The 25,926-nt window shown below is 39.2% G+C and overlaps 1 protein-coding gene across 1 annotated transcript in view; it reads right to left on the bottom strand.

The window, feature by feature from the left end:
• The window catches only part of FBXL13 (F-box and leucine rich repeat protein 13), a 234,634-nt gene that overhangs the window by 65,922 nt on the left and 142,786 nt on the right, over positions 1 to 25,926 (bottom strand). The window contains 1 exon segment of the mRNA XM_057504965.1: positions 24,349 to 24,506. Within this exon segment, the coding sequence (XP_057360948.1) occupies positions 24,349 to 24,506 (158 nt within the window).

Here is a 25,926-nt window from a genome sequence, read left to right as displayed (position 1 = left end):
GGGTGAGGGAGGGGGAAGGGGATTGTGGATATTATGATAGGTGCACAAGGTGTGGGGGTGGTCCCAGGGAAGACAGTGTAGCTCAGAGAAGACAAATAGGGGCTCTGTGGCATCTTACTACAATGATGGACAGTGACTGCAATGGGGTATGGGGGGGCTTGATAATAAGGGTGAATGTAATAACACATTGTTTTCTTGTGAAAACTTCATAAGAGTGTATATCAATGATACCTTAATTTTAAAAAATGAGAGAAATAAAAGTTAAACTGCCTAAATTGACAAGTTTCTACATCCTGATAAAAAATCATAATGTTATTACAGAAAAAAAACAAAAAAGGGAAATAGAGGCTGAGAGAGGTTAAGTTACTTGCCCAAAGTCTCATAGTGGAGTAGCATCAGCAAAGATGTGAACCCACACTCTGAAATAATACCTTAAGTAACTCAACCATGTAGTGTTGTTACTCTTATTGTTGTTTTGCCACTAGACTATACCTTGAGACCAGGACTATGGCTGTAAATTTAGCACTCCGAGAACCTAGCAGAGTGTTTGACACACAGTAGATAATAAATATTTGTGAATGGATGAATAGTTAGTAAAATTATCTTTTTTTTATGGACACAATCTTCTCATCTTGCTGTAATACTCTCAGAATTCTTGGATGGAATCTATTTCCCTTTGCAGTTACCTGAATCAGTGTTTATATTTCATACATTTCTTTCTGAAAGATCTGCTCTGTTTGGTGCTGCCTACCACATTCTTTTAAAAATAAAGAACAAAATTACACTTGAAAATATGTTTTATCTCAATCAATACATCCTCTTTCTAAAATCACTAATCACACTATCTTGAACAGTGTCCTTGAAAATGTATTAACCTCACAAGTGATTTCCCTTTCATACTCTGTTAGCAGTTACAATTTCATAAAAATGATTTACCTTTTCTTTACAATTATTTTTGTTTATTTCCAGTTATTTCATTGTTATGAATTTTGTAAACATATTTCTTTTAAAAATGCATCAAGCTGTCTGATCTAATTTACACCTGCAAGTCTAAAGAAAAGCTGGTTTTGGTCAATGCACAGAAACAGGTCCTCTCTATGTTTATGGAGGGAAGGAGAATCAATATGTCTGTTACCTACAAACAGAGCAATTCACCTTGAGACTGCTTGCCTTCTTGATGAGAGGAGGGTTATGCCACCAAAGATTCTCCTTGAGGAAGGGACAAGCTTCAGGTGGTCACTTCTTTTTGCAGCATTTTTAATAGGCAATTTGCTGAAGACAACTGACTGAAACCTCTGTGAGGAAAACCACTATTGCTAATTATGAAACCAGTAGATTCATATAAGGCCACTGCCTAGGGAGAAGGGCCTGGAAAGGACTAAGCTGAAGTCCAGCCCCACATGAAAAAATACAATAGGGCTGACTTCTTGTTACATGCCTTTTGAAAATCCAAGGCAAAGCTGTTTGTTTCGAGTTACCATGCTTCCTTTTATCTCCCATCCGTTCTGTTCTTGAATCCCTAGTGATTTCATGTGTTTCCTGCTTTAGAGGTTTTGCTTCACTGAACCTCAAGCTTTATTTGTGTGTGTGTTCCATGCAGATGGGTGGTCTCTTGAATGTGTATGATCAGATTAAGACATGCAGCTGTAAGCACTTCCACTCCAGCTCAGAGCATAGCTGAGAAAACGTAGCCTTTAAAGACGCCTTAAGTGTTTAGTTGAGAGGAAGGAAATGGTACCAGATCCATTCATTCACTCACTCGCTGACTCACTGATCAAATACTTTGTGTGCCTCTTATGTACTAGGCATTATGCTAGGCATCAAAGAGGTGGGCTGATCTAGCCCTGCCCCCAAGAAGCTCGTAGTACTGTAGAAGACAGGCATGGAAGAAACATTAAAATATAATGAGCTGATTGCTTTAGCGGGGGCATTATGAAGTACATTGAAAACACAAGACAGGGAGATCCTAAGCCTACCCAAGAATTCAAGGAGAGTTTCACACAGCTGAAATTTAGGGATAAGCAAGAATTCACTAAGTAGACAAGGGGAGACAGTGTTTCAGACAGAGGGAATAACTTGCAGAGATGGGAAGGCAAGGAGAGCATGACATGTTGGAGGAGCCATAAAAGAGTCAGTTCTGTTTCTCTAGAGCTGAAGATGAGAAGTGGGAGTCAGTTGGAAATGAGACTATAGAGGTAGGCAGGGGCCACCTCAGGAAGAGTTTGGTTCTCCACACTAGACTATTTAGACTTACACTGTAATCAAAATGGAACTCCTGAAGAAACCTGAGCAAGGAAGCGATAGGTTCAGATTTACATCCTGGAAGATCGCACTGCAGCAGAGAGGAGAATAGATTCGAGGGCAGTGATACTTAAGGCAAGAGAGGTTAATAAGAAAGAGTGTTTGAACTATGGCAGTGGCAACAGGCTGGAGGGGAGGCAAGGGGACAGATATAAGAGATATTTGGGCTACACCAATATTATTAAGGTTCTCACATTGACTTTCTTCTATGTATATTATTTACTCATAGAGTTTTTTTTTTTTTTGGCTAGAAATATCTGAAACTACATAACCTTATAACATATACAATGAAAATTAGCATAGAAACCACATGTCAGTATTCACTTAGGATTACTTTGTTTTTGCCATAAATTTGAAAATAATTTGTGTGCTGCCAATAATTCAAGAGCCATTATTACTGTGAGGCCATCTAAATAGATAACACGCCTCTAGGGAACTCTGCTATAATGTGGCAGAGATAAGACATTAGAGATAAGACAGTACATTAGAAACTAAAGAATGCTGTCTTGCTTAGAAAAACATCTAGAAACATTAATATCATCATGTGATTTATATTTTCTTAAAGAAACAATGCATCAATAAAATAAAACCCATTGATACTGCCTTGAGGTGATCTAGGTTGACAAGTATGATTTTCTAATAATTATGGACAGTATTATTAATGTTTATTATAGATAAAATTATGTCAAAAAATCATAAAAGATACTATGAGCTTATGTCAAGATGCTCTAGTTAGTGTCATGATCATCAGTGATTACTTGATGCACTTCCCAGGCACATAAAGAACGGAAGGAGGAGCATCCCAGGCAGAAAGTACAACATGGATAAAGGTCCTGAGGTAGGAAAAATTTGGCTTGAGGAGCTAAAAGAAGGCCCAGGGAATGAGAGGAAAGGGAATGAGAGGAGCAGGAGCAGGAGGAGATATCAGAAGGGTAGGCAGGAATCTGTTTAATAAATGGTAAATGTTCTCTCAAATTTTAGTCTTTCCTTGATTTAATTTCTCTGCTTTAGTAGACCCTGTTGGTTATTCCCTCAACACTCCACACATGACTACACTCACCTGGTTCTCTTAAAACCTTCATCTTCCTTCTTAGTCTCCATCAGGGATTCATCTTCTTCCCACTCCTTAAACATCAGTGTTCTGTTGTGTTCTTCTTGGGTACACATTTCTCCTCACTCCTCACACTCCCTCTGAGGATCTCAGCCACACTCACACCTCCATGCTGATGATTCCCATATCTGAATCTCCCTTCAGGTTCTCTCTCTCAAGCCTTGGTCTGAATATCTCACACATTCTCAGTTTGATAAAACTGATATCACCTTTCTCTCAAAACCTGTTACTTTTCTTACATTATCTATCTTTTTTTGAAGGTAGAGCTCCATCCACCCAAAGTCAGATTTTTGGAATCACTTTTATCCTTCCACCCCTCTCACGTCGAGGTCCTCATCTTCCACAACTAAGCAGTCAACAAGTTATTTCAGTTTTACCTCCTAAGTATTCTTGAATATGTTCTTTTCATGATAGTTCTGGCCTCTGACCTAACTCAAGAACCCCCCATCTCTTTCTTAAATTACTAAAATACCTCTCACTCATCTCTCTGCCATCAGTCTTTCTCCCCTCCAATCTATTTCCCAGAAAACAACCTAAATAATCTATATAAAGTGGGTTCCTCTTTCATTACGCCTGCCATACCACATTTAAATTACCCGTACTTACCCTTCCAAATTGGGCTGCAGGGAACAGGTCTTATTCATATTTGGTAACCCTTGAGCTCAGCATTTTTTCCTTCTTTCAGTGAATATTTATCAAGCATCTACTATCCCTGTTACCCCCACACCCCACACCCCAGGATTTTAGGAAAACAGCAGTGAATAAAACAAAGTCTCAGTCTTCATGGATCTCACATCCTAGTGAAGGGACTCCAGAAAATTGCCTAAAAAATAGGCATTCAAGGTCTAGTATCCATAATGAAAATTTTTGAAATCAGGCAAATGAAAGTCTTTTAAAATCACTGTCTAAGTACACAGTTTGGAACATTTTTCTGACTCATTTGTCCTTTAAACAACAAATATGGCAGTGACTAAGGCAACTTAAGCAACAGATTGAACTGCTCTAACTGTGGATCCTGTAGTCTTTAGGAAACAATTCTCCTAACTAGTGGAAAATATTTCCTACATACATGGAGATATAACCTCATATTCAGACAGTCCTCTGGGGTAGGAGGGAATGAATAACATCACTTAATTAGACATTAAGAAAAGCTGTAGAAGATTAAAGACTTTTAAAGATACTTTAAGATATCATCACATTAGTAAGCTATTCCCCTCCCCTCCCTTAGAAGCCCTGTTCTCTTTATATTAGAAGAGGAAAATTGATGTATTTCCTCTTTCCCTACAGTGTGCTTATTAACTTCCTTGTATTGGTTTCAGGTGTATAACATAGTGATTGAACAATTATACATTATGAAATACATGATAACACAAGCTACTTTTCCCTTAACCACACTCTCCTAGTGACCTTTTCCATCCCATGGTTTTACTTTTAAAAATAAATTTATATCTGGGTACATACAAGAAGATGCACACATCTTAGTGTACAGCTTGATGAGCTTTGACATGTGTATACACTCATATAACTATCAATGAGATCAAAATATCAAGAGTCTCACTAATACCTAGAAAACTTCTTTAAAAACTTTTATTCAAGGATGATACATTAATCACTATTTTCTACAAAGGGATCGACTGAGGACAATAAAATTATTATAAGAAATGTATACAGTTTGAAATAACTGTGTTCTCTTTGCTCCCCCCATTAAGTTAGCTGTCTCAATGAAAAATCTTTCTAGTTTCTAAGTATCTGTAGTTTTGCCTTTACTGATTAACTTCCTTAGGAGTTTCTATGGTTTTAAGAACACAAAGCCCCTCCACCACCTGCAAACATAAAAGGCTTTTCTACCTCTGAGGAGTGAATTTCAGTGATCCCTGAGTATTTCCTGAGCTCTCTACATATCTATAAAGCTGTCTTACAGGTGATTCAGACATGCCTGTTTTCCCAGCCTTCAGCAAACCTGCTCCTCCCACTGTGGGAGGGGCACATCGCAGTAAGGGACCCTGCTGTTCACAAAGATGCTCAGGCCCAAATCTGGCATCTTCACTGATTACATCCCTCCCTTCTTTACCCCCATACTCAGTCTGTCTCCATCGCCTGGGATTCTTCCTCCTAAATGTCTCTCAAATCTGACTTTGCTCCAGTCCTACTGCTATCTCCCTGGCTTTGGCCCCAAAGCACACCCTCATAACTTCTCACTTGAATTACTGCTTTATAATTAGTCCCTCCAGCAGATAGAGTGATCTTTTTGAAATGTCATTCTGATGGTGTTACTGTCTAATTGACAATGTTGAATGTCCTTCCATTGCCTCTGTGTGGCTTCTGGGTCCCTGATGCCCTGGTGCCTGCCTAACTCTCAGACATCATCTCTCACCACTTTATTCATGATCATACCCAAGCCATGCCCAATTGTGCAAATTTCTTTGATGCCAGCATACTTTTAAACCTCTGTATCTTTGTTCAGGCAGATTTTTTGGCTCATCACATACCCCTTCCTCTTCTCTTGGAAAAGGAGGTCTTCCCTGACTCTGTGACCCAGGTTGTTTCCCTTCTCTTTGTTTCCCACACCCTTCACACTTTGGAACCACTTGCTCCATGCCTGACTTCCACCAGAATTAAGTACTAACAGGAAGGGCCATGTCTGTTTTGTTCATTCCAGCATCACCATCACTGAGCACAACGTAATCAGAATAAATATTTGTTAACTAAATGAGTAGTGTGATTATAACTCACTATTGAAAAGAATTGAGATTAAGTATAATTAAAAAACATAAACCCCAAAAGCCCAGCAGTCACATTTAATCTCTCAAGGGTCAACTATCCTGTTACATTCCAGGACGTTATATCTGACATTCCAAAATATAAATTCCAAATGCTAAGTCTTTAGCCAAATTTTTACTTCATCAGATTTACAATCCATGCTGGTGTTAAGCTGCACAAATTGATATCTGGGGTTGAGCTGCCCAAGTCTTTTTTTTTTAATATCTTAAACTTTTTTATTTTTGCATAATAAGATAACAAAATTTAACATTCAATTAGAGCCAAATCATTATTTCAAATCTGTTGGTATCCTGTGAGTTTGGCTTTTAACATAATCTGCTTGACATACTACAGGAGGATATGGTACTGTGTGTTCACTTTAAGATACTACCAATGTTTTTTTTTTATGGTATCATTAATATACAATTACATGAGCAACATTATGGATACTAGATTTCCCCCATTATCAAGTCCCCACCACATACCCCATTACAGTCACTGTCCATCAGCATAGTAAAATGCAATAGAGTCACTTCTCTGTACTATACTGCCTTCCCTGTGCCCCCCCATATTATGTGTACTAATCATAATGTGCCCAAGTCATTTTAATTTGACTCTTTAAGATTAGTTTCCACAACTGTTGTAGTACTGTATTGTCAATCATCTGCCTTTTAGATCAGCATTTAACTGATCTGGAGGAAGAAAACAATGATCTCCAGAAGACTTATTTTTCAATATTTTAGTAGAAAAGAGCTAGCGTTCTTCCCCATAGAGGTCCATTTGTTGGCCGAGTCATTGTGCATTTTCCTCAGTTCTTGTCCCCGCCACAACGGAGAATTGAAGGGCAGAGACACAGTAGTGAAGCAGAGTAAAAGTTTTACTTAAATTTACTTAGAGAGAAAGTGCAGGTGACCTCAGAGAAAGACGAGCATCCTGAAAGATTGGGAAAAGTTAAAGTTTCACACTCAGAAAGTACAGGCGACCTCAGAGAGAGGAGTGCCCTGAAAGGTTGGAGAGAAAGAGTTTAATAGGTTATACACTTAGAAAGTGTGGGTGACCTCAGAGAGAGGAGCACCCTGAGAGGTTGGGGGGTTCCCCTTTTTAAGGATTTTTTTCAGGAATGTGACAAAGGGCTAGTGGTGTAGACTTGTTAAGTGGTCTCAAGTATCTTTGATGAGACATTAAGTTTCTTATCAGTCCGCTAGGTAATTCTGCAAAATTAGCTTAACACAAGATATTTACTGCTTTGGTCCCCTCCCAGGATAGCAGCTTTCTGGTTTGGGAGCATATCAATCAAGACTGTCTGCCCTTCCTCCAAGGTGGGCTGAGTTAATTGTTTGCTAAAGAGTATGTTAAGAATCTTTCTGAGGGAGTGGCTCAAGATGGTGGTGTGAGTAGGGCAGCGAAAATATCCTCCCAAAACCATATATATTTTTGAAAATACAGCAAATACTACTATTACTAAAAGAGAGACCAGAAGATACAGTACAATAGCCAGGCTACATCTACATCTACAAGAATTCAGCACCTCATGAGGGGGTAAGATACAAAGCCGTGACCCAGCAGGACCTGAGTGCTCTCCCCACCCCAGCTCACCAGCGGGAGAAAAGGAATTAGAGTGGGGAGGGAGTGGAAGCACAGGACTACTAAATAACCAGCCCTAGTAATCTGCACTAGGAACACAGACACACATCACATGGTGCACTGGATATTAGAGAAATAGAAAAGTAAAATCCAAAACAGAGACTGTGGGTGGGTCCCCACAGCCAGCTACCCTGGGACAAAAGAAAAACTGGTGCTTTAAAAGTCTTAAAGGGACAAGGGTTTAACAGGTAGACAAAATCATCCTGGTGTGCTCAGCCCAGCAGACTGGGAATCTAGAGGAACTTCAGGTGCCCTAACCCCCTGGGTGGCAATGCAGCTCCAAAGCCCCTCACAGTGATAAGCAGCTTGCTGTTCATTACACCCCCACCAGCACTGCAAGCAAACTGGCTGACTCACCATTGCTGCTGACCAGCCGGGGAGCAGCCTCGCCCACAGCAACCACACAGAGTCATCTCCCAGCATGCAGCTAATTGGGCCAGACTCAGAGGATGAGGCCAGTGTGCAGCTTCCCGGCACAGGCAGAGGAAGCTGGCGCAAGGTCTGGAAGGCAAGAAGGGGTGCCATTCTTGCAGGAGAACAGACCAGGCATGCCAGCAACCCACCGCAGTGCCCTAGGCTAACCCAAGGGCCACCCTGCCCATGGCAGCTCAGAAGATTAACCAAGGGACTGCTCCCTCTGTGCAGGAAACTGGCACAGGCAGCGGAGAAGGGCAAGGTGACCAGCAAGCAGGAAGGGACTTTGTTCTCCCAGCTGGCACATGCACCACCTGCCGGTGATCAATTCTATCACCATGAAAAATCAGAAGAATCTGGCCCAGTCAAAAATCACTCAAACCCAGAGAGAGGGCCTGGCAAGATAGATATAACCAATCTTCCTGAAAAAGAATTCAAAATAAAAGTCATAACCATGCTAATGGACCTGCAGAGAAATATGCAAGAGGTAAGGGATGAAGTCTGGAGGGAGATAACAGAAATGAAACAATCAACAGAAGGTCTTAAGAGCAGACTGGATGAGCTGCAAGAGACTCTTAATGGAATAGAAATCAGAGAACAGGAATACAGAGAAGCTGAGGCAGAGAGAAATAAAAGGATCTCTAGGAATGAGAACTGTGTGACCAATCCAAATGGAAAAATATTCGCATTATAGGGTACCAGAAAAAGAAGAGAGAGAAGAAGGGACAGAAAGTGTCTTTGAAGAAATAATTGCTGAAAACTTCCCCAAGCCGGGGAAGGAAATAGTTTCTCAGACCATGGAAGCCCACAGATCTCCCAACACAAGGGCCCCAAGGAGGACAACACCAAGACATATAATAATTAAAATAGCAAAGATCAAAGACAAGGACAGAGTATTAAAGGCAACCAGAGAGAGAAAAAAGATCACTTACAAAGGAAAACCCATCATGCTATCATCAGACTTCTCAACAGAAACCTTACAGGCCAGAAGAGAAGGGCATGATATATTTAATGCAATGAAACAGAAGGGCCTTGAACCAAGAATACTGTATCCAGCAAGATTATCATTTAAATTTGAAGGAGGGATTAAACAATTTTCAGATAAGCAAAAGTTGAGGGAATTTGCCTCCCACAAACCACCTCTACAGAGTATTTTAAAGGGACTTCTCTAGATGGAAGTATTCCTAAGGCTAAATAGATGTCACCAGAGAAAATAAAATCACAGCAAAGAAAGCAGACCAACCAAATACTAACTAAAGGCAAAAAATAAAATAAACTATTCACAAAAGCAGTCAAAGGAAACACAAAAGAGTAAAGAACAAAAAACCTAACATATAAAGAACGGAGGAGGAAGAATAAGAAGGGAGAGAAATAAAGAATCATCAAACTGTTTATAACAGCATAATAAGTGAGTTAAACTTAGATGGTGAGATAATAAAGAAGCTACCATCGAACCTTTGGTAAGCATGAATCCAAAGCCTGCAATGGTGATAAGTACATATTTATCAATCATAACCCTAAATGAAAATGGACTGAAGGCACCAATGAAAAGACACAGAGTAAAAGAATGCATAAAAAGAAAGACCCATCCATATGCTGCTTACAAGAGACTCACCTCAAACCCAAAGACACACACAGACTAAAAGGGAATGGATGGAAAAAGATATTTCATGCAAACAATAGGGAGAAAAAAGCAGGTGCTGCAGTACTTCTATCAGACAAAATAGACTTCAAAACAAAGAAAGTAACAAGAGATAAAGAAGGACATTACATAATGATAAAGGGGTCAGTCCAACAAGAGGATATAACTGTTATAAATATATATGCACCCAACACAGGAGCACCGACATATGTGAAACAAATACTAACAGAATTAAAGGAGGAAATAGAATGCAATGCATTCATTCTGGGAGACTTCAACACACCACTCACTCCAAAGGACCGATCAACCAGACAAAATAACTAAGGACACAGAGGCACTGAACAACACACTACAATAGAGGGACCTAACAGGTATCTACAGAACTCTACACCCAAAAGCAGCAGGATACACATTCTTCTCAAGTGCACATGGAATATTTTCCAGAGTACCCCACATACTAGGCCACAAAAAGAGCCTCAGTAAATTAAAAAACATTGAAATTCTACCAACCAACTTCTCAGATCACAAAGGTATAAAACTAGAAATAAATTGTACAAAGAAAGCAAAAGGCACACAAACACAAGGAGGCTTAACAACATGTTCCTAAATAATCAATGGATCAATGACCAAATTAAAACAGAGATCAAGCAACATATTGAAACAAATGACAATAACAGCACAAAGTCCCAACTTCTGTGGGATGCAGCAGAGGCAGTTCTAAGAGGAAAGTATATACCAATCTAGGCCTACATAAAGAAGGAAGAACAATCTGAAATGAATAGTCTAAAGTCACAATTATTGAAATTGGAAAAAGAAGAACAAATGAGGCCCAAAGTCAGCAGAAGGAGGAACATAATAAAGATCAGAGAAGAAATAAACAAAATTGAGAAGAATAAAACAATAGAAAAAAATCAATGAAACCAAGAACTGGTTCTTTGAGAAAATAAACAAAATAGATAAATCCCTAGGCAGACTTATTAAGAGAAAAAGAGAATCTACACACATAAACAGAATCAGAAATGAGAAAGGAAAAATCACTACAGACACCACAGAAATACAAAGAATTCTGAGAGAATAGTATGAAAATCTATATGCTAACAAGCTGGAAAACCTAGAAGAAATGGACAACTTTCTAGAAAAATACAACCTTCCAAGACTGACCAAGGAAGAAACAGAAAATCTAACTAGACCAATTACCAGCAATTAAATTGAATTGGTAATCAAAAAACTACCCAAGAACAACACCTCTGGTCCAGACGGATTCACCACTGCATTTTATCAGACATACAGAGAGACATAATACCCATTCTCCTTAAAGTTTTCAAAAAATAGAAAAGAATGGAATACTTCCAAACTCATTCTATGAAGCCAGCATCACTCTAATACCAAAACCGTGCAAAGACACCACAAAAAAAGGAAATTACAGGCCAATATCCCTGATGAACATAGATGTAAAAATAATCAACAAAATATTAGCAAACTGAATTCAAAAATACATCATGAGGATCATACACCATGATCAAGTGGGATTCATCTCAGGGATGCAAGGATGGTACAACATTCAAAAATCCATCAACATCATCCACCACATCAACAAAAAGAAGGACAAAAACTACATGATCATCTCCATAGATGCTGAAAAAGCATTCGACAAAATTCAACATCCATTCATGATAAAAACTATCAACAAAATGGGTGTAGAGAGCAAGTACCTCAACATAATAAAGGCCATATATGAAAAACCCACAGCCAACATCATACTGAACAGCAAGAAGCTGAAAGCATTTCTTCTAAGATCGGGAACAAGACAGGGATGCCCACTCTCCCCACTTTTATCCAACATAGTACTGAAGGTCCTAACCATGGCAATCAGACAAAACAAAGAAATAAAGGCATCAAGATTGGTAAAGAAGTCAAACTGTCACTATTTGCAGGTGACATGATATTGTACATAAAAACCAAAAGAATCCACTCCAAAACTATTAGAACTAATACCTGAGTTGAGCAGAGTTGTAGGATACAAAATTAATGCACAGAAATCTGTGGCTTTCCGGTACACTAATGATGAACTAGCAGAAAGAGAAATCAGGAAAACAATTCCATTCACAATTGCATCAAAAAGAATAAAATACTTAGGAATAAACTTAACCAAGGAAGTGAATGACCTATACCCTGAAAACTACAAGACACTCTTAAGAGAAATTAAAGAGGACATAATAAACTGAAATTCATCCCATGCTCTTGGCTAGGAATAATTAATATTGTCAAAATGGCCATCCTGCCTAAAACAATCTGCAGATTCAGTACAATCCCTATCAAAATACTGACAGCATTCTTCAACAAACTGGAACAAATAGTTCTAAAATTCATATGGAACTACAAAAGACCCTGAATAACCAAAGCAATCTTGAGAAGGAAGAGTAAAGCAGAGGGGATCTCAATCCCCAACTTCAAGCTCTACTACAAAGCCACAGTAATCAATACAATTTGGTACTGGCCCAAAAACAGACCAACAGACTAGTGGAATAGAATACGGAGTCCAGATATTAATGCAAACATATATGGTCAATTAATATATGATAAAGGAGCCAACGATATACAATGGGGAAATGACAGCCTCTTCAACAGCTGGTGTTGGCAAAAGTGGACAGCTACACATAAGTGAATGAAACTGGATCATTGTCTAACCCCATACACAAAAGTAAATTCGAAATGGATCAAAGACCTGAATGTAAGTCATGAAACCATAAAACTCCTAGAAGAAAACATAGACAAAAATCTACTGGACATAAACATGAGCAACTTCTCCATGAACATATCCCACCAGGTAAGGGAATCAAAATTAAAAACGAACAAGTGGGACTATATCAAGCTGAAAAGCTTCTGTACAGCAAAGGACACCATCAATAGAGCAAAAAAGCATCCTACAGTATGGGAGAATATATTCATAAATGACATATCTAATAAGGGGCTGACATCTAAAATATACAAAGAGCTCATGCACCTCAACAAACAAAAAGCAAATAATTCAATTAAAAAATGGGCAGAAGAGCTGAACAGACTTTTCTCCAAAGAAGAAATTCAGGTGACCAATAGGCACATGAAAAGATTCTCCACATCGCTAATCATCAGAGAAATGCAAATTAAAACCACATTGAGATATCACCTCACACCAGTTAGGATGGCCACCATCCAAAAGACAGACAACAACAAACGTTGGTGAGAATGTGGAGAAAGGGGAATCCTCTTACACTGCTGATAGGAATGTAAGCTAATGCAACCATTGTGGAAAGCAATATGGAGGTTCCTCAAAAAAACTAAAAATAGAAATACGATTTGACCCAGGAATTCCACGCCTAGGTATTTACCCTAAGAATACAGGAGTCCAGTTTCAAATAGACATATGTACCCCTATGTTTACTGCATCACTATTTACAATAGCCAAGAAATGGAAGCAACCTAAGTGTCCATCAGTAGATGAATGGATAAAGAAGAGGTGGTACATACACACACTGGAATATTATTCAGCCATAAGAAGAAAACAAATCCTACCATTTGCAACAACCTGGATGGAGCTAGAGGGTATTATGGTCAGTGAAATAAGCCAGGTGGAGAAAGACAAGTATCAAATGATTTCACTCATCTGTGGAGTATAAGAACAAAGAGAAAACTGAAGGAAGAAAACAGCAGCAGAATCACAGAACCCAAGAATGGACTAACAGTTATCAAAGGGAAAGGGACTTGGGAGGAAGGGTGGAAAGGGAGGAATAAGGGGGAAAAAGGGGCATTACAATTAGCATACATAATGTGGGGCTGGGGCGACATGGGGATGGCTGTACAACACAGAGAAGACAAGTAGTGATTTTATAGCATCTTACTACAGTGATGGACAATGACTGTAATGGAGTATGTGGTGTGGACTTGATAATGGGTGGATTCTAGTAACCATAATGTTGCTAATGTAATTATAGATTAATGATATCAAAATAAAAAAATTAAAAAAGAATCTTCTTAAACTTCCTGGGTCTTTTTTTTCAAAATGCAATTTTGGCCTTAAGGTGCGATCTCCCTGTCTTTATTATGCTGTTTATAGGTGGGCCTTGTAGCAGGCTAGAGTAAATTTTACAATGATCTAATTGACACAGTGAAGACATGGGCTGTGCTCAGACACTTCTCTTTATCTGGGGAATATCCAAACATTCAAGGCCAAGTTGCTCTTAACCTTTTGAGCTTTAACTGATTAGCTCATTAACTCTGAGTCTTTTCTGGCTTTCCAGTTTTAACTGGTTAACTGAGTCCTTTCTAGGGGGTTTTACTGACCTTGTTCTCTTTCCACCCCACACATATCTATTTTCCTGCCTAACACATTTACAGCTCTCTTGGATTATGTATATTCTTTACAAGAAAATTGAAACAGTAAATGGCACTTGAGGCTATATTCCTAAATTTTTAACTTGCTCTCAGTAGATCAAACATTAATATATGGCCTTTGAAAGAAAAACTGAGTTTTTTCCAAATGCTAAATAAAAACTAGGGCAGAGCATTTAGTCCTCATCCCTTCATTCAACAAATATTCCCCAGACACTTCAGGCTTGTGATGCATGCTATGATGTAATTTGGCATATTTTATAATATGCTTCGATCCTCTACTTCTTGTTACCCTGTACCCTTCAGTCAACAGCTAGGCATTCTACTTGTATGTGTCAGGGAAAGTTTTTTACAGAAGGACACAGTAGAAAAAAAATCCTAGGCCTTTAAGCTTCAAATCCTAAACCGTTAATTACTTGGGGCATAATAAGTTTAAAGCTATGTAATCCTGTGGGACATTTCTTCCACTTGCAGGTTAGATAAAGAGTCTATGGCAAGAGAAAAGGGCAGGAGCAAAGAAGAGAAGAGGGGAGAGGAGCAGAGGGTAAGAAGATTAGTGAGAGGAGAGAAGAAAGAGAAGGGAGGGGAGGGAGAAGAGGGGGACGGGGAAGCCAGAGGGAAGCCAAAGAATGAGATACTGGAGCGTCCCCCATAGAGGTCCCTGTTTTAGACCTTCCTGGAACTCTATTCAGCTGAAGAGAAAGTTGGAACCTCCTCATAGGTTTGGAAATCTAAGTAAATGGGAACCCCTCCCACTATTTCCTGGTAGTGTTGTGAAAAACAATAACACCTCAGAGTTTTTCCGTGTTCATCATTGTATCAGCTATGATCTAATGAAAACAGAAAGGCTTCCATTTAAAAGAGGAAATGTAATTGTGACAGGGAACCACATCAGTGGTAGAGAAAATCAGACACCAAAGGGATAATGATTCAATCTTGAGATGAGAAGAGCAGGAAGCCACTACTCCCCCTCTGCTAGAAGGACAATGGGAAGGGATGTTGGAAGGACAATTGGAGCCCAGGGGCCAAGGCCGCCCAGGGAAGCTGAAACCATAGCAGTCCTAACTAGAGGGAGTAGATCACAAAGAAAATGCTGATGATGATAATACAAAGAAAGGTGGAAGAAAACCCTGGCCTCTCCCTTCTGACCTTCTAATCACTCACAGATGTCTCACAAGCACCAAATCCAATTCAAATCTAGCTGACATGAGTCAGGCACCCAGTAGCAGAATGAGAGAAGGGTGAGGCATGGGTCTGAGGATAAATACACCAGATGTGAGAGCAGGAAAATGTCTGCAGGGGATGTCTAGGACTATGGATCTAAGACGGCTTCACAGAGTCCCCATGACTCAGCAAGACCCAGAGGGGCCCAGGCCAGAACCCATATGACAAGGATAGCCTGAAGACGAAGGGGATTTGGAACTGGGACAAGGAAAACACATCAGAGATCTAACTGCACAGGAAGCCAAAGGCCAAAGTGGCCCTCAGACATTTCAGTGGATTCCAGCTTGGACAGAAGACAACATTGAGAAAACCAGACTTGACTCCACCAGAATGAGTTGACTACATGGAACTGCCTCCCACCCTCCTCTGTCATACTATTAGGCAGAAAAATAGATAGGAGCAGGATGGAAAGAGAAAAAGGTCAGTAAAACCCCCTAGAAAGAACTCAGTTAACCAGTTAAAACTAGAAAGCCAGAAAAGACTCAGAGTTAATCTATTAAAGCTCAAAAGGTCAAGAGCAACTTGGCCTTGAATGTTTGGATATTCCCTAGATAAAGAGAAGTGTCTGAGCACAGCCCATGTTTTCACTGTGTCAATTAGATTACTGTAACATTTACTCTGGCCTGCTAAAAGGCCCTCCTATAAACAGCACAATAAAAACAGGGAGATCCAAGACCAGATTAAAGATGGTGGCGTGAGAGGAGAGACAGAGGCTTCCTCCTAAAACAGGATAAAATTAGAAAATATAGTTGGCACAACTAATCCTGAGAGAGCAACAGGAAAGAGGATGGCACCAGACTGCATACACCTGGAGAAAAGAGCAGACCTCACCAAACGGGGTAACGATCCAGAGCTGTGGCTGAGCGGGACGTGAGCCCTTCTGCCACCCCAGCTCACCAGCAGGAGGAAGAGAAACTGAGCAGGGAGGGAGTGGAAGGCTTGGGACTGCTGAATACCTAGCTCTGGAGATCTGCACTGGGAGCACAAACCTACATTTCATGGTGCTTTCATCATACTCTTGTGATTACGGGGTTGGAAAGCTGGGACGGATGGAGTTCCTGGGGAGACTGGGATTCTGGCTGCTTGTGGAAAGCAGGGATCCATATCCAGCTGCTCTGAGACAAAAGCTTATATCTCTGTGCTCAGCCCACTGGTTCAGGCAGTGGAGACAGGTACAGCAGCCGGGAAGTGGGGAACAGCTCTTTCCTCCCCCCAGGCACCAATACTGCTCCCCTGCAACCTCCAACATTGCTTCAGGGGCTGAGCAGCTCCAGAATAGAGCTTCTGGACACTAGAGGGCACCATATACAAACATGAAATGCCAAAGGAACCTGGTCCAGAGTGAAATTATTAATACAACTCCTGAGAAAGATTTAAATGATATGGACCTCGTGACTCTTCCTGAAAGGGAGTTCAATAAAAATCATCAACATGCTAATGGAAGTACGGAAAGACATCCAAGATCTCAGGAATGAATTCAGGTCAGAGATCCAATCATTGAAGAGCATGATGGAGGGTATTAAAAGCAGGTGGGATATGGTGGAGGAGATGATAAATGAAATAGAAACTAGAGAAGAGGAATACAAAGAAGCTGAGGCACAGAGAGAAAAAAAAGGATCTCTAAGAATGAAAGAATATTGAGAGAACTGTGTGACCAATCCAAACGGAACAATATTCGCATTATAGGGATACCAGAAGAAGAAGAGAAAGAGAAAGGGATAGAAAGTGTCTTTGAGGAGGTAGTTGCTGAAAACCTTTCCAATCTGGGGAAGGAGATAGTCTCTCAGGCTGTGGAGATCCACAGATCTCCCAACACAAGGGATCCAAGGAAGACAACACCAAGACACATAGTAATTAAAATGGAAAAGATCAAGGAAAATGATAGACTGTTAAAAGCAGCCAGAGGCAGAAATAAGATCACATACAAAGGAAAGCCCATAAGGCTAACATCAGACTTCTCAGCAGAAACCTTACAGGCCAGAAGGGAGTGGCATGATGCATTTAATGCCATGAAGCAGAAGGGCCTGGAACCAAGATTACTTTATCCAGCAAGGTTATAATTTAAATTTGAAGGAGGGATTAAACAATTTGCAGATAAGCAAAAGCTGAGAGAATTTACCTCCCACAAACCATCTGTACAGTCTATTTTGGAGGGACTGTTATAGACGGAAGTGTTCCTATGGTTGAATAGCTATCAACAGAGGTAATAAAATCACAGTAAAGAAAGTAGAACAACTAATTACTAAGCAAATGCAAAATTAAATTAACTATCCCAAAAGTCAATCAAGGGATAGACAAAAAGTACAGAATATGATACCTAATATATAAAGAATGGAGGAAGAAGAAAAAAGGAGAAGAAACAGAAAAGAACCTTTAGATTGTGTTTGTAACAGCATACTAAGTGAGTTAAGTTAGACTCTTAGATAGTAAGGAAATTAACCTTGAATCTTTGGTAACCACGAATCTAAAGCCTGCAATGGCAATAAGTACATACCTATCGATAATCAGCCTAAATGAAAATGGACTGAATGCACCAATCAAAAGACATAGAGTCACTGAATGAATAAAAAACAAGACCCATCTATATGCTGCTTTCAAGAGACTCACCTCAAAGCCAAAGACATGCACAGACTAAAAGTCAAGGAATAGAAAAAGATATTTCATGCAAACAACAGGGTGAATAAAGCAGGTGTTGCAGTACTTGTATCAGACAAAATAGACTTCAAAACAAAGAAGTTAACAAGAGATAAAGAAGGACATTACATAATGATAAAGGGGTTAGTCCAACAAGAGGATATAACTATTATAAATATATATGCACCCAACACAGGAGCACCTGCATATGTGAAACAAATACTAATAGAACTAAAGGAGGAAATAGAATGCAATGCATTCATTTTAGGAGACTTCAACACACCATTCACTCCAAAGGACAGATCCACCAGACAGAAAATAAGTAAGGACGCAGAGGCACTGAACAACACACTAGAACAAATGGACCTAATAGACATCTATAGAACTCTACACCCAAAAAGCAACAGGATACACATTCTTCTCAAGTGCACATGGAACATTCTCCAGAATAGACCACATACTAGGCCACAAAAAGAGCCTCAGTAAATTCCAAAAGATTGAAATCCTACCAACCAACTTTTCAGACCACAAAGGCATAAAACTAGAAATAAACTGTACAAAGGAAGCAAAAAGGCTCACAAACACATGGAGGCTTAACAACACGCACCTAAATAATCAATGGATCAATGACCAAATTAAAACAGAGATCCAGCAATATATGGAAACAAAAGACAAAAACAACACTAAGCCCCAACTTCTGTGGGACACAGCAAAAGCAGTCTTAAGAGGAAAGTATATAGCAATCCAAGCATATTTAAAAAAGGAAGAACAATCCCAAATGAATGGTCTAATGTCACAATTATCGAAATTGGAAAAAGAAGAACAAATGAGGCCTAAGGTCAGCAAAAGGAGGGACATAATAAAGATCAGAGAAGAAATAAATAAAATTGAGAAGAATAAAACAATAGCAAAAATCAATGAAACCAAGAGCTGGTTCTTCGAGAAAATAAACAAAATAGATAAGCCTCTAGCCATACTTCTTAAGAGGAAAAGAGAGTCAACACAAATCAACAGTATCAGAAATGAGAAAGGAAAAATCATGACGAACCCCACAGAAATACAAAGAATTATTAGAGAGTACTATGAAAACCTATATGCTAACAAGCTGGGAAACCTAGGAGAAATGGACAACTTCCTAGAAAAGTACAACCTTCTAAGACTGACCAAGGAAGAAACAGAAAATCTAAACAAACCAATTACCAGCAAAGAAATTGAAGCAGTAATCAAAAAACTACCCAAGAACAAAACCCCTGGGCCAGATGGATTTACCTCAGAATTTCATCAGACTTACAGAGAAGATATAATACCCATTCTCCTTAAAGTTTTCCAAAAAATCGAAGAGGAGGGAATACTCCCAAATTCATTCTATGAAGGCAACATCACCCTAATAACAAAACCAGGCAAAGACCCCACCAAAAAAGAAAATTACAGACCAATATCCCTGATGAACGTAGATGCAAAAATACTCAACAAAATATTAGCAAACCTAATTCAAAAATACATCAAAAGGATCATACACCATGACCAAGGGGGATTCATCCCAGGGATGCAAGGATGGTACAACATTTGAAAATCCATCAACATCATCCACCACATCCAACAAAAAGAAGGACAAAACCCACATAATCATCTCCATAGATGCCAAAAAATCATTCAACAAAATTCAACATCCATTCATGATAAAAACTCTCAACAAAATGGGTATAGAGGGCAAGTACCTCAACATAATAAAGGCCATATATGACAAACCCACAGCCAATATCATACTTAACATCAAGAAGCTGAAAGCTTTTCCTCTAAGATCAGGAACAAGGTAAGGATGCCCACTTTCCCCCGCTTTTATTCAACATAGTACTGGAAGTCCTAGCCACGGCAGTTAGAAAAAACAAAGAAATACAAGGAATCCAAATTGGTAAAGAAAAAGTTAAACTGTCACTATTTGCAGATGACATGATATTGTACATAAAAAACCCTAAAGAATCCACTCCAAAACTACTAGAACTGATATCGGAATACAGCAAAGTTGCAGGATACAAAATTAACACACAGAAATCTGTGACTTTCCTATACACTAACAATGAACTAATAGAGAAATCAGGAAAACAATTCCATTCACAATTGCATCAAAAATAAAAAAATACTTAGGAAGAAAACTAACCAAGGAAGTGAAAGACCTATACCCTGAAAACTAAAAGACACTCTTAAGAGAAATTAAAGAGGACACTAACAAATGGAAACTCATCCCATGATCTTGGCTAGGAAGAATTAATATCGTCAAAATGGCCATCCTGCCCAAAGCAATATACAGATTTGATGCAATCCCTATCAAATTACTGGCAACATTCTTCAACGAACTGGAACAAATAGTTCAAAAATCCATATGGAAACACCAAAGACCCTGAATAGCTAACGCAATCCTGAGAAGGAAGAATAAAGTGGGGGGGGGATCTCACTTCCCAACTTCAAGCTCTACTACAAAGCCACAGTAATCAAGACAGTTTGGTACTGGCACAAGAACAGAGCCACAGACCAGTGGAACAGAATAGAGACTGCAGACATTAACCCAAACATATATGGTCAATTAATATATGATAAAGGAGCCATGGACATACAATGGGGAAATGACAGTCTCTTCAACAGATGGTGCTGGCAAAACTGGACAGCTACATTTGGAGAATGAAACTGGACCATTGTCTAACCCCATATACAAAAGTAAACTCAAAATGGATCAAAAACCTGAATGTAAGTCACGAAACCATTAAACTCTTGGAAGAAAACATAGGCAAAAACCTCTTAGACATAAACATGAGTGACCTCTTCTTGAACATATCTCCCCGGGCAAGGAAAACAACAGCAAAAATGAGTAAGTGGGACTATATTAAGCTGAAAAGCTTCTGTACAGCAAAAGACACCATCAATAGAACAAAAAGGAACCCTACAGTATGGGAGAATATATTTGAAAATGACAGATCCGATAAAGGCTTGAAGTCCAGAATATATAAAGAGCTCACACGCCTTAACAAACAAAAAACAAATAACCCAATTAAAAAATGGGCAGAGGAACTGAACAGATGGTTCTCCAAAAAAGAAATACAGATGGCCAACAGACACATGAAAAGATGCTCCACATCGCTAATTATCAGAGAAATGCAAATTAAAACTACAATGAGGTATCACCTCACACCAGTAAGGATGGCTGCCATCCAAAAGAAAAACAACAACAAATGTTGGCAAGGTTGTAGAGAAAGGAGAACCCTCCTATACTGCTGGTGGGAATGTAAATTCGTTCAACCATTGTGGAAAGAAGTATGGAGGTTCCTCAAAATGCTCAAAACAGACTTACCATTTGACCCAGGAATTGCACTCCTAGGAATTTACCCTAGGAATGCAGCACTCCAGTTTGAAAAAGGCAGATGCAACCCTATGTTTATCGCAGCACTATTTACAATAGCCAAGAAATGGAAGCAACCTAAGTGTCCATCAGTAGCTGAATGGATAAAGAAGATGTGTGCATATACACAATGGAATATTATTCAGCTATAAGAAGAAAACAAATCCTACCATTTGCAACAACATGGATGGATCTAGAGAGTATTATACTCAGTGAAATAAACCAGGCAGAGAAAGACACATACCAAATGATTTCACTCATATCTGGAGTATAACAACAATGAAAAACTGAAGGAACAAAACAGCAGCAGAATCACAGAACCCAAGAATGGACTAACAGTTGCCAAAGGGAAAGGGACTGGGGAGGATGGGTGGGAAGGGAGGGATAAGGGTGGGGGAAAAAGAAAGGGGGCCTTGCGATTAGCATGTATAATGTGGCGGGGGGGGCATAGGGATGGTTGTGCAACACAGAGAAGACAAGTAGTGATTCTACAACATCTTACTATGCTGATGTTCAGTGACTGTAATGAGGTTTGTGGGGGGGACTTGGTGAAGGAGGGAGTCTAGTAAACATAATGTTCTGCATGTAATTGTAGATTAATGATAACAAAATGAATTAAAAAAGCATAACAAAATGAAAAAAAAAAAACCAGGGATCCTACCTTAAGGCCAAAATTGCATTTTGACAAAAAAAAAGAACAGAAAGCTTAGGAAGAAAGATTCTTAACAAACTCTTTAGCAAACAAATAACTCAGCCCACCTTGGAGGAAGGGCAGACAGTGTCCATTGATATGCTTCCAAACCAGGAAGCTGCTATCCTGGGAAGGGACCAGAGCAGTAAATTTCTTGTGTTAGGCTAATTTTGCAGAATTACCTAGAGGACTGATAAGAAACTTAATGTCTCATCAAAGGTACTTGAGCCCACACCCTAGCCCTTTTTCACATTCCTGAAAAAAACCCTTGAAAGGGGGAACCCCCAACCTTTAAGTATGCTCCTTTCTATGAGGTTGCCCACACTTTCTAAGTGTGTAACGTATTAATCCTAAACTCTTTCTCTCCAACCTTTTAGGGCGCTCCTCTCTCTGAGGTCGCCCGCACTTTCTGAGTGTGAAACTTTATCTTTTCCCAACCTTTCAGGGCACTCCTGTCTGAGGTCACCTGCACTTTCTAAGTAACTTTAAATAAAACTTTTACTCTGCTTCACTACTGTGTTTCTGCCTTTCAGTTCTTCATCCCAATGGGGACAAGAACCGAGGAAAATACACAACGCCTCTCCCCCAATAATACCACCCTTAAATGATACTCCCAAGGAAGGTGAGGGGAGTCCATCTAGCAGAATGGAGTCTGATTCTAAATTCACACAGCTGATTCATTACAAAAGGAAAAATCTAGACCAATGAACAGACATAGTCATTCATCTAACTGAATGTTGGGAAAGACTGTGAGATGGGGACCTTGGGTGTAGTCAGAGTAGAGTGAGGGCCTCCGGAAAAAGCAAGGCAGGATATTTACAGTCAGAGCAATATAACAATGGGCAAAGAAGTCCATATGGAAACTCTGTGTTAAGCATTATGCAAAGTCAAGGTCACACTAATTCTCTAGGGAAAGATACCTAAGAATATAGACATCTTCAGTGAGATCAGTTAAAGCTCAAAAGGCCAGGAGCAACTTGGCCTGGTATGTTTGAGTATTCCACAAATAAAGAAGGGTATCTCATCATAACCAGTGACTTCATTGTAAACAGCCCTAGCATAAACAGATAACAACACTCCAGCCCACCTTGGGGGCAAGGCAGGTGGTACAAGTCCACACCCTAAACCCTTTATCAGTTTCCCAAAATCCTCAACTGCCTATAAATCCCCTAGACAACACACCACCCTGGGCTGTCTTGTCCCCTCCTGGTGTAAGAGCTCTGTCCTCTCACTTTCTCAATAAAAGCCTCTACCCTGGCTCTCCCACCTTGGGTGTTTGCGAAGTTCATTCTTTGACTCTGCAAACAAGAACCCTGGCATCAATCGGACACATAATTTTGGTATCAGTAGTTCAGTGAGGAACAGAGAAACAGAGCATATTAAAGGATGTGGTGGGACTGAAGATGCAGATAGAGATATTTCTCTTACTTGCCTGTAAGGTAGGATTTCTCAGAGAAGGCCTCACAGACAGGGGATATTTGATGAGCCTGAAGGATTTAGGTGTTTAGGAAGAAAATGGGGGGAGAGGTCCTCACCCGTGTTGTCTTCCTTTATCCCTCCCAATGCACTAATTTTGAAAAGAAGCAAGTACATTTTTTATCTAGCCACAGCCCATTAAATCTCTCAGAAACATGGCGAATCTCTTTGGTTTCTCTTCCTTTTGATTAGTAAATAAGGCAGTGCTAGAATAATAGCATGGGTGTGAACTGAGTTTCAACTAGGATGAGTAGCATCAGGAGCCTGCATGACATGAGCTCCTTAAAACATATCCTTTTATAAATTTGATGAGGTCATTTCTAGACTTCAGCTTTGAACTAAATATCTCAAGGCACCCAGGTAGTCTTATAGAATGTGCATCCACAAGAAAAATATACTAAAGCCATCTAAAATATTATTTCCACAATGACCAAACCTCTATGATGAAACAAAGTTCAGATCTATCATGTAACTCTGATCTGTCAAGGCTTTCTTAAAATACTGTATTTTGCCATTTTTTAAAACAGAGATAGAAAGCCATCAATTTATAGATAACCTCATCTATCACTATTACAAAAACAATATTCCTAAAGTTGCCTTTTAATCTAATAATTTAAGAAAAATAATTGTTCTCCCTATTGTTTACAACATGGAAAATGATCTATTACAGAAAACAGTAGAAGTCATTGAACTGTTTTGAACACTTTTTAAAATCTCATTAGAGATGTGTGTTCCAGAGAGATCTACTGAAACCAAGGAAAAGATGTTTATCATATATTCGATTCCTAGGTCAGTCAAATGTTCACAGTTCCGTAAACTCAAATAGTTTAAATTAGCGCATCTGAAAGAAAATAGCATGAATAATTAATTTTAGCTTTTAATCATAGTAGCAATTTCTTCATATAAAAACTATTTGGGGAATCTAAATGGTATTGAAGTAAGGTTTTCCTTTTCTCAGCATAAAAGTAAGCTTAAAAGTGGGAAACAATTTGGCATTACAGAGTTGGATAAAAGGGAGGTGGATTATTATATAAAACATTCTGTGATTTTGTTTCATACTGCAGTTTCTGATAAGTTTTTTGTATGCACTGCAATTTCTTACCAGAAATTGCAGTGCATACAAAAACTATTATATAAGTACTATAACCACTAAAAGTGAATGACCACTGAAAGTGCAGGGTTAAGTTTCTCACTTACCCCTTACAAGTTTGCTACAGGAATTGAACTTGACCACTAGTGTACTCAAGACCTATGACAAGATGGAGCAAGGATAAACCCACCAGCTAGAATATCCCCACCTATAATATATAATACTAATATAATATACTTATATATCCTATAGCAATAGAATAATATCTCTATGTCAAACATTTACTTCAGCATTTTCCAAGGGATATTCTAGCTGGTATATTCACACACAACAACCCTACAAGTGAGTGTACAGATGGAAAGAGTCTTGGGAGTAGTATAAGCTGATTGCTGGCATCTTACACCCTCTGTTTGGTCAGGTCTGCAAAGAGTGGAGCAGTACAGGCGGGTTTTCCCGCGTCAGGTGAATGGGCCATAGTAAGTGGATGCCTGCTGTGTCCATCAACTCACCATCTCTAACATGGGAGGGGGGTTGTGCCAGCACCTGGGAAGGCAAGTAAGGCCCTGGTGGGTGGGTGGGGTAATGGGAGGGGCATTTAGGGGGAGGGGAGTCCAAAAACAACTGATCAACTTCTCTGTTGGCATACACCAGGGGGGAAATCAAATAAGTAGTATAAAACTGTATACTTTTCCAAAATTAATTTATATATTTAGCACAATTTCAATTAATATCTCAATAGAATCTTTTTCTGAAATGTGACAAAATTCATTGAAAGATATTTTCACTAACAAGAAAACAAAATACGGCATAGGATTTGTAAGACATGAAAAAGCATATCTCTGAAGATGATTTTAACAAGAAAATGCAAAATCATTAGAACATACTGAACAATATGAAGGAGGAGTAGAATTAATAAAGAGCAACCTGGCTGAAACAAAACTAAAGACAGTCTAAGATGCATTCTGTGATGAAAAGGTGGCCACCTGAGATAAGAACAGATGACAAAGAAGCTAAAAATTCAATGATAAGAATAATAATCTAACCCAAGTCTTCAAAACCAAAATTTACCCTTGAAAACTAAATTAGTAAGTAGAAGGAATATCTTAAAAGTTCCTTTGGAATACAGAAGATAAGGATAAAGAATTAAAAATAAATGAGATAAAAAATAGAAAATTAGGAT

The sequence above is a fragment of the Manis pentadactyla genome, chromosome 7 (assembly GCF_030020395.1).
Source record: "Manis pentadactyla isolate mManPen7 chromosome 7, mManPen7.hap1, whole genome shotgun sequence".
In the NCBI taxonomy this organism is placed as follows: domain Eukaryota; kingdom Metazoa; phylum Chordata; class Mammalia; order Pholidota; family Manidae; genus Manis; species Manis pentadactyla.
The sequence above is the reverse complement of the archived record's forward strand: the minus strand, read 5'-3'. Positions and strand labels throughout refer to the sequence as shown.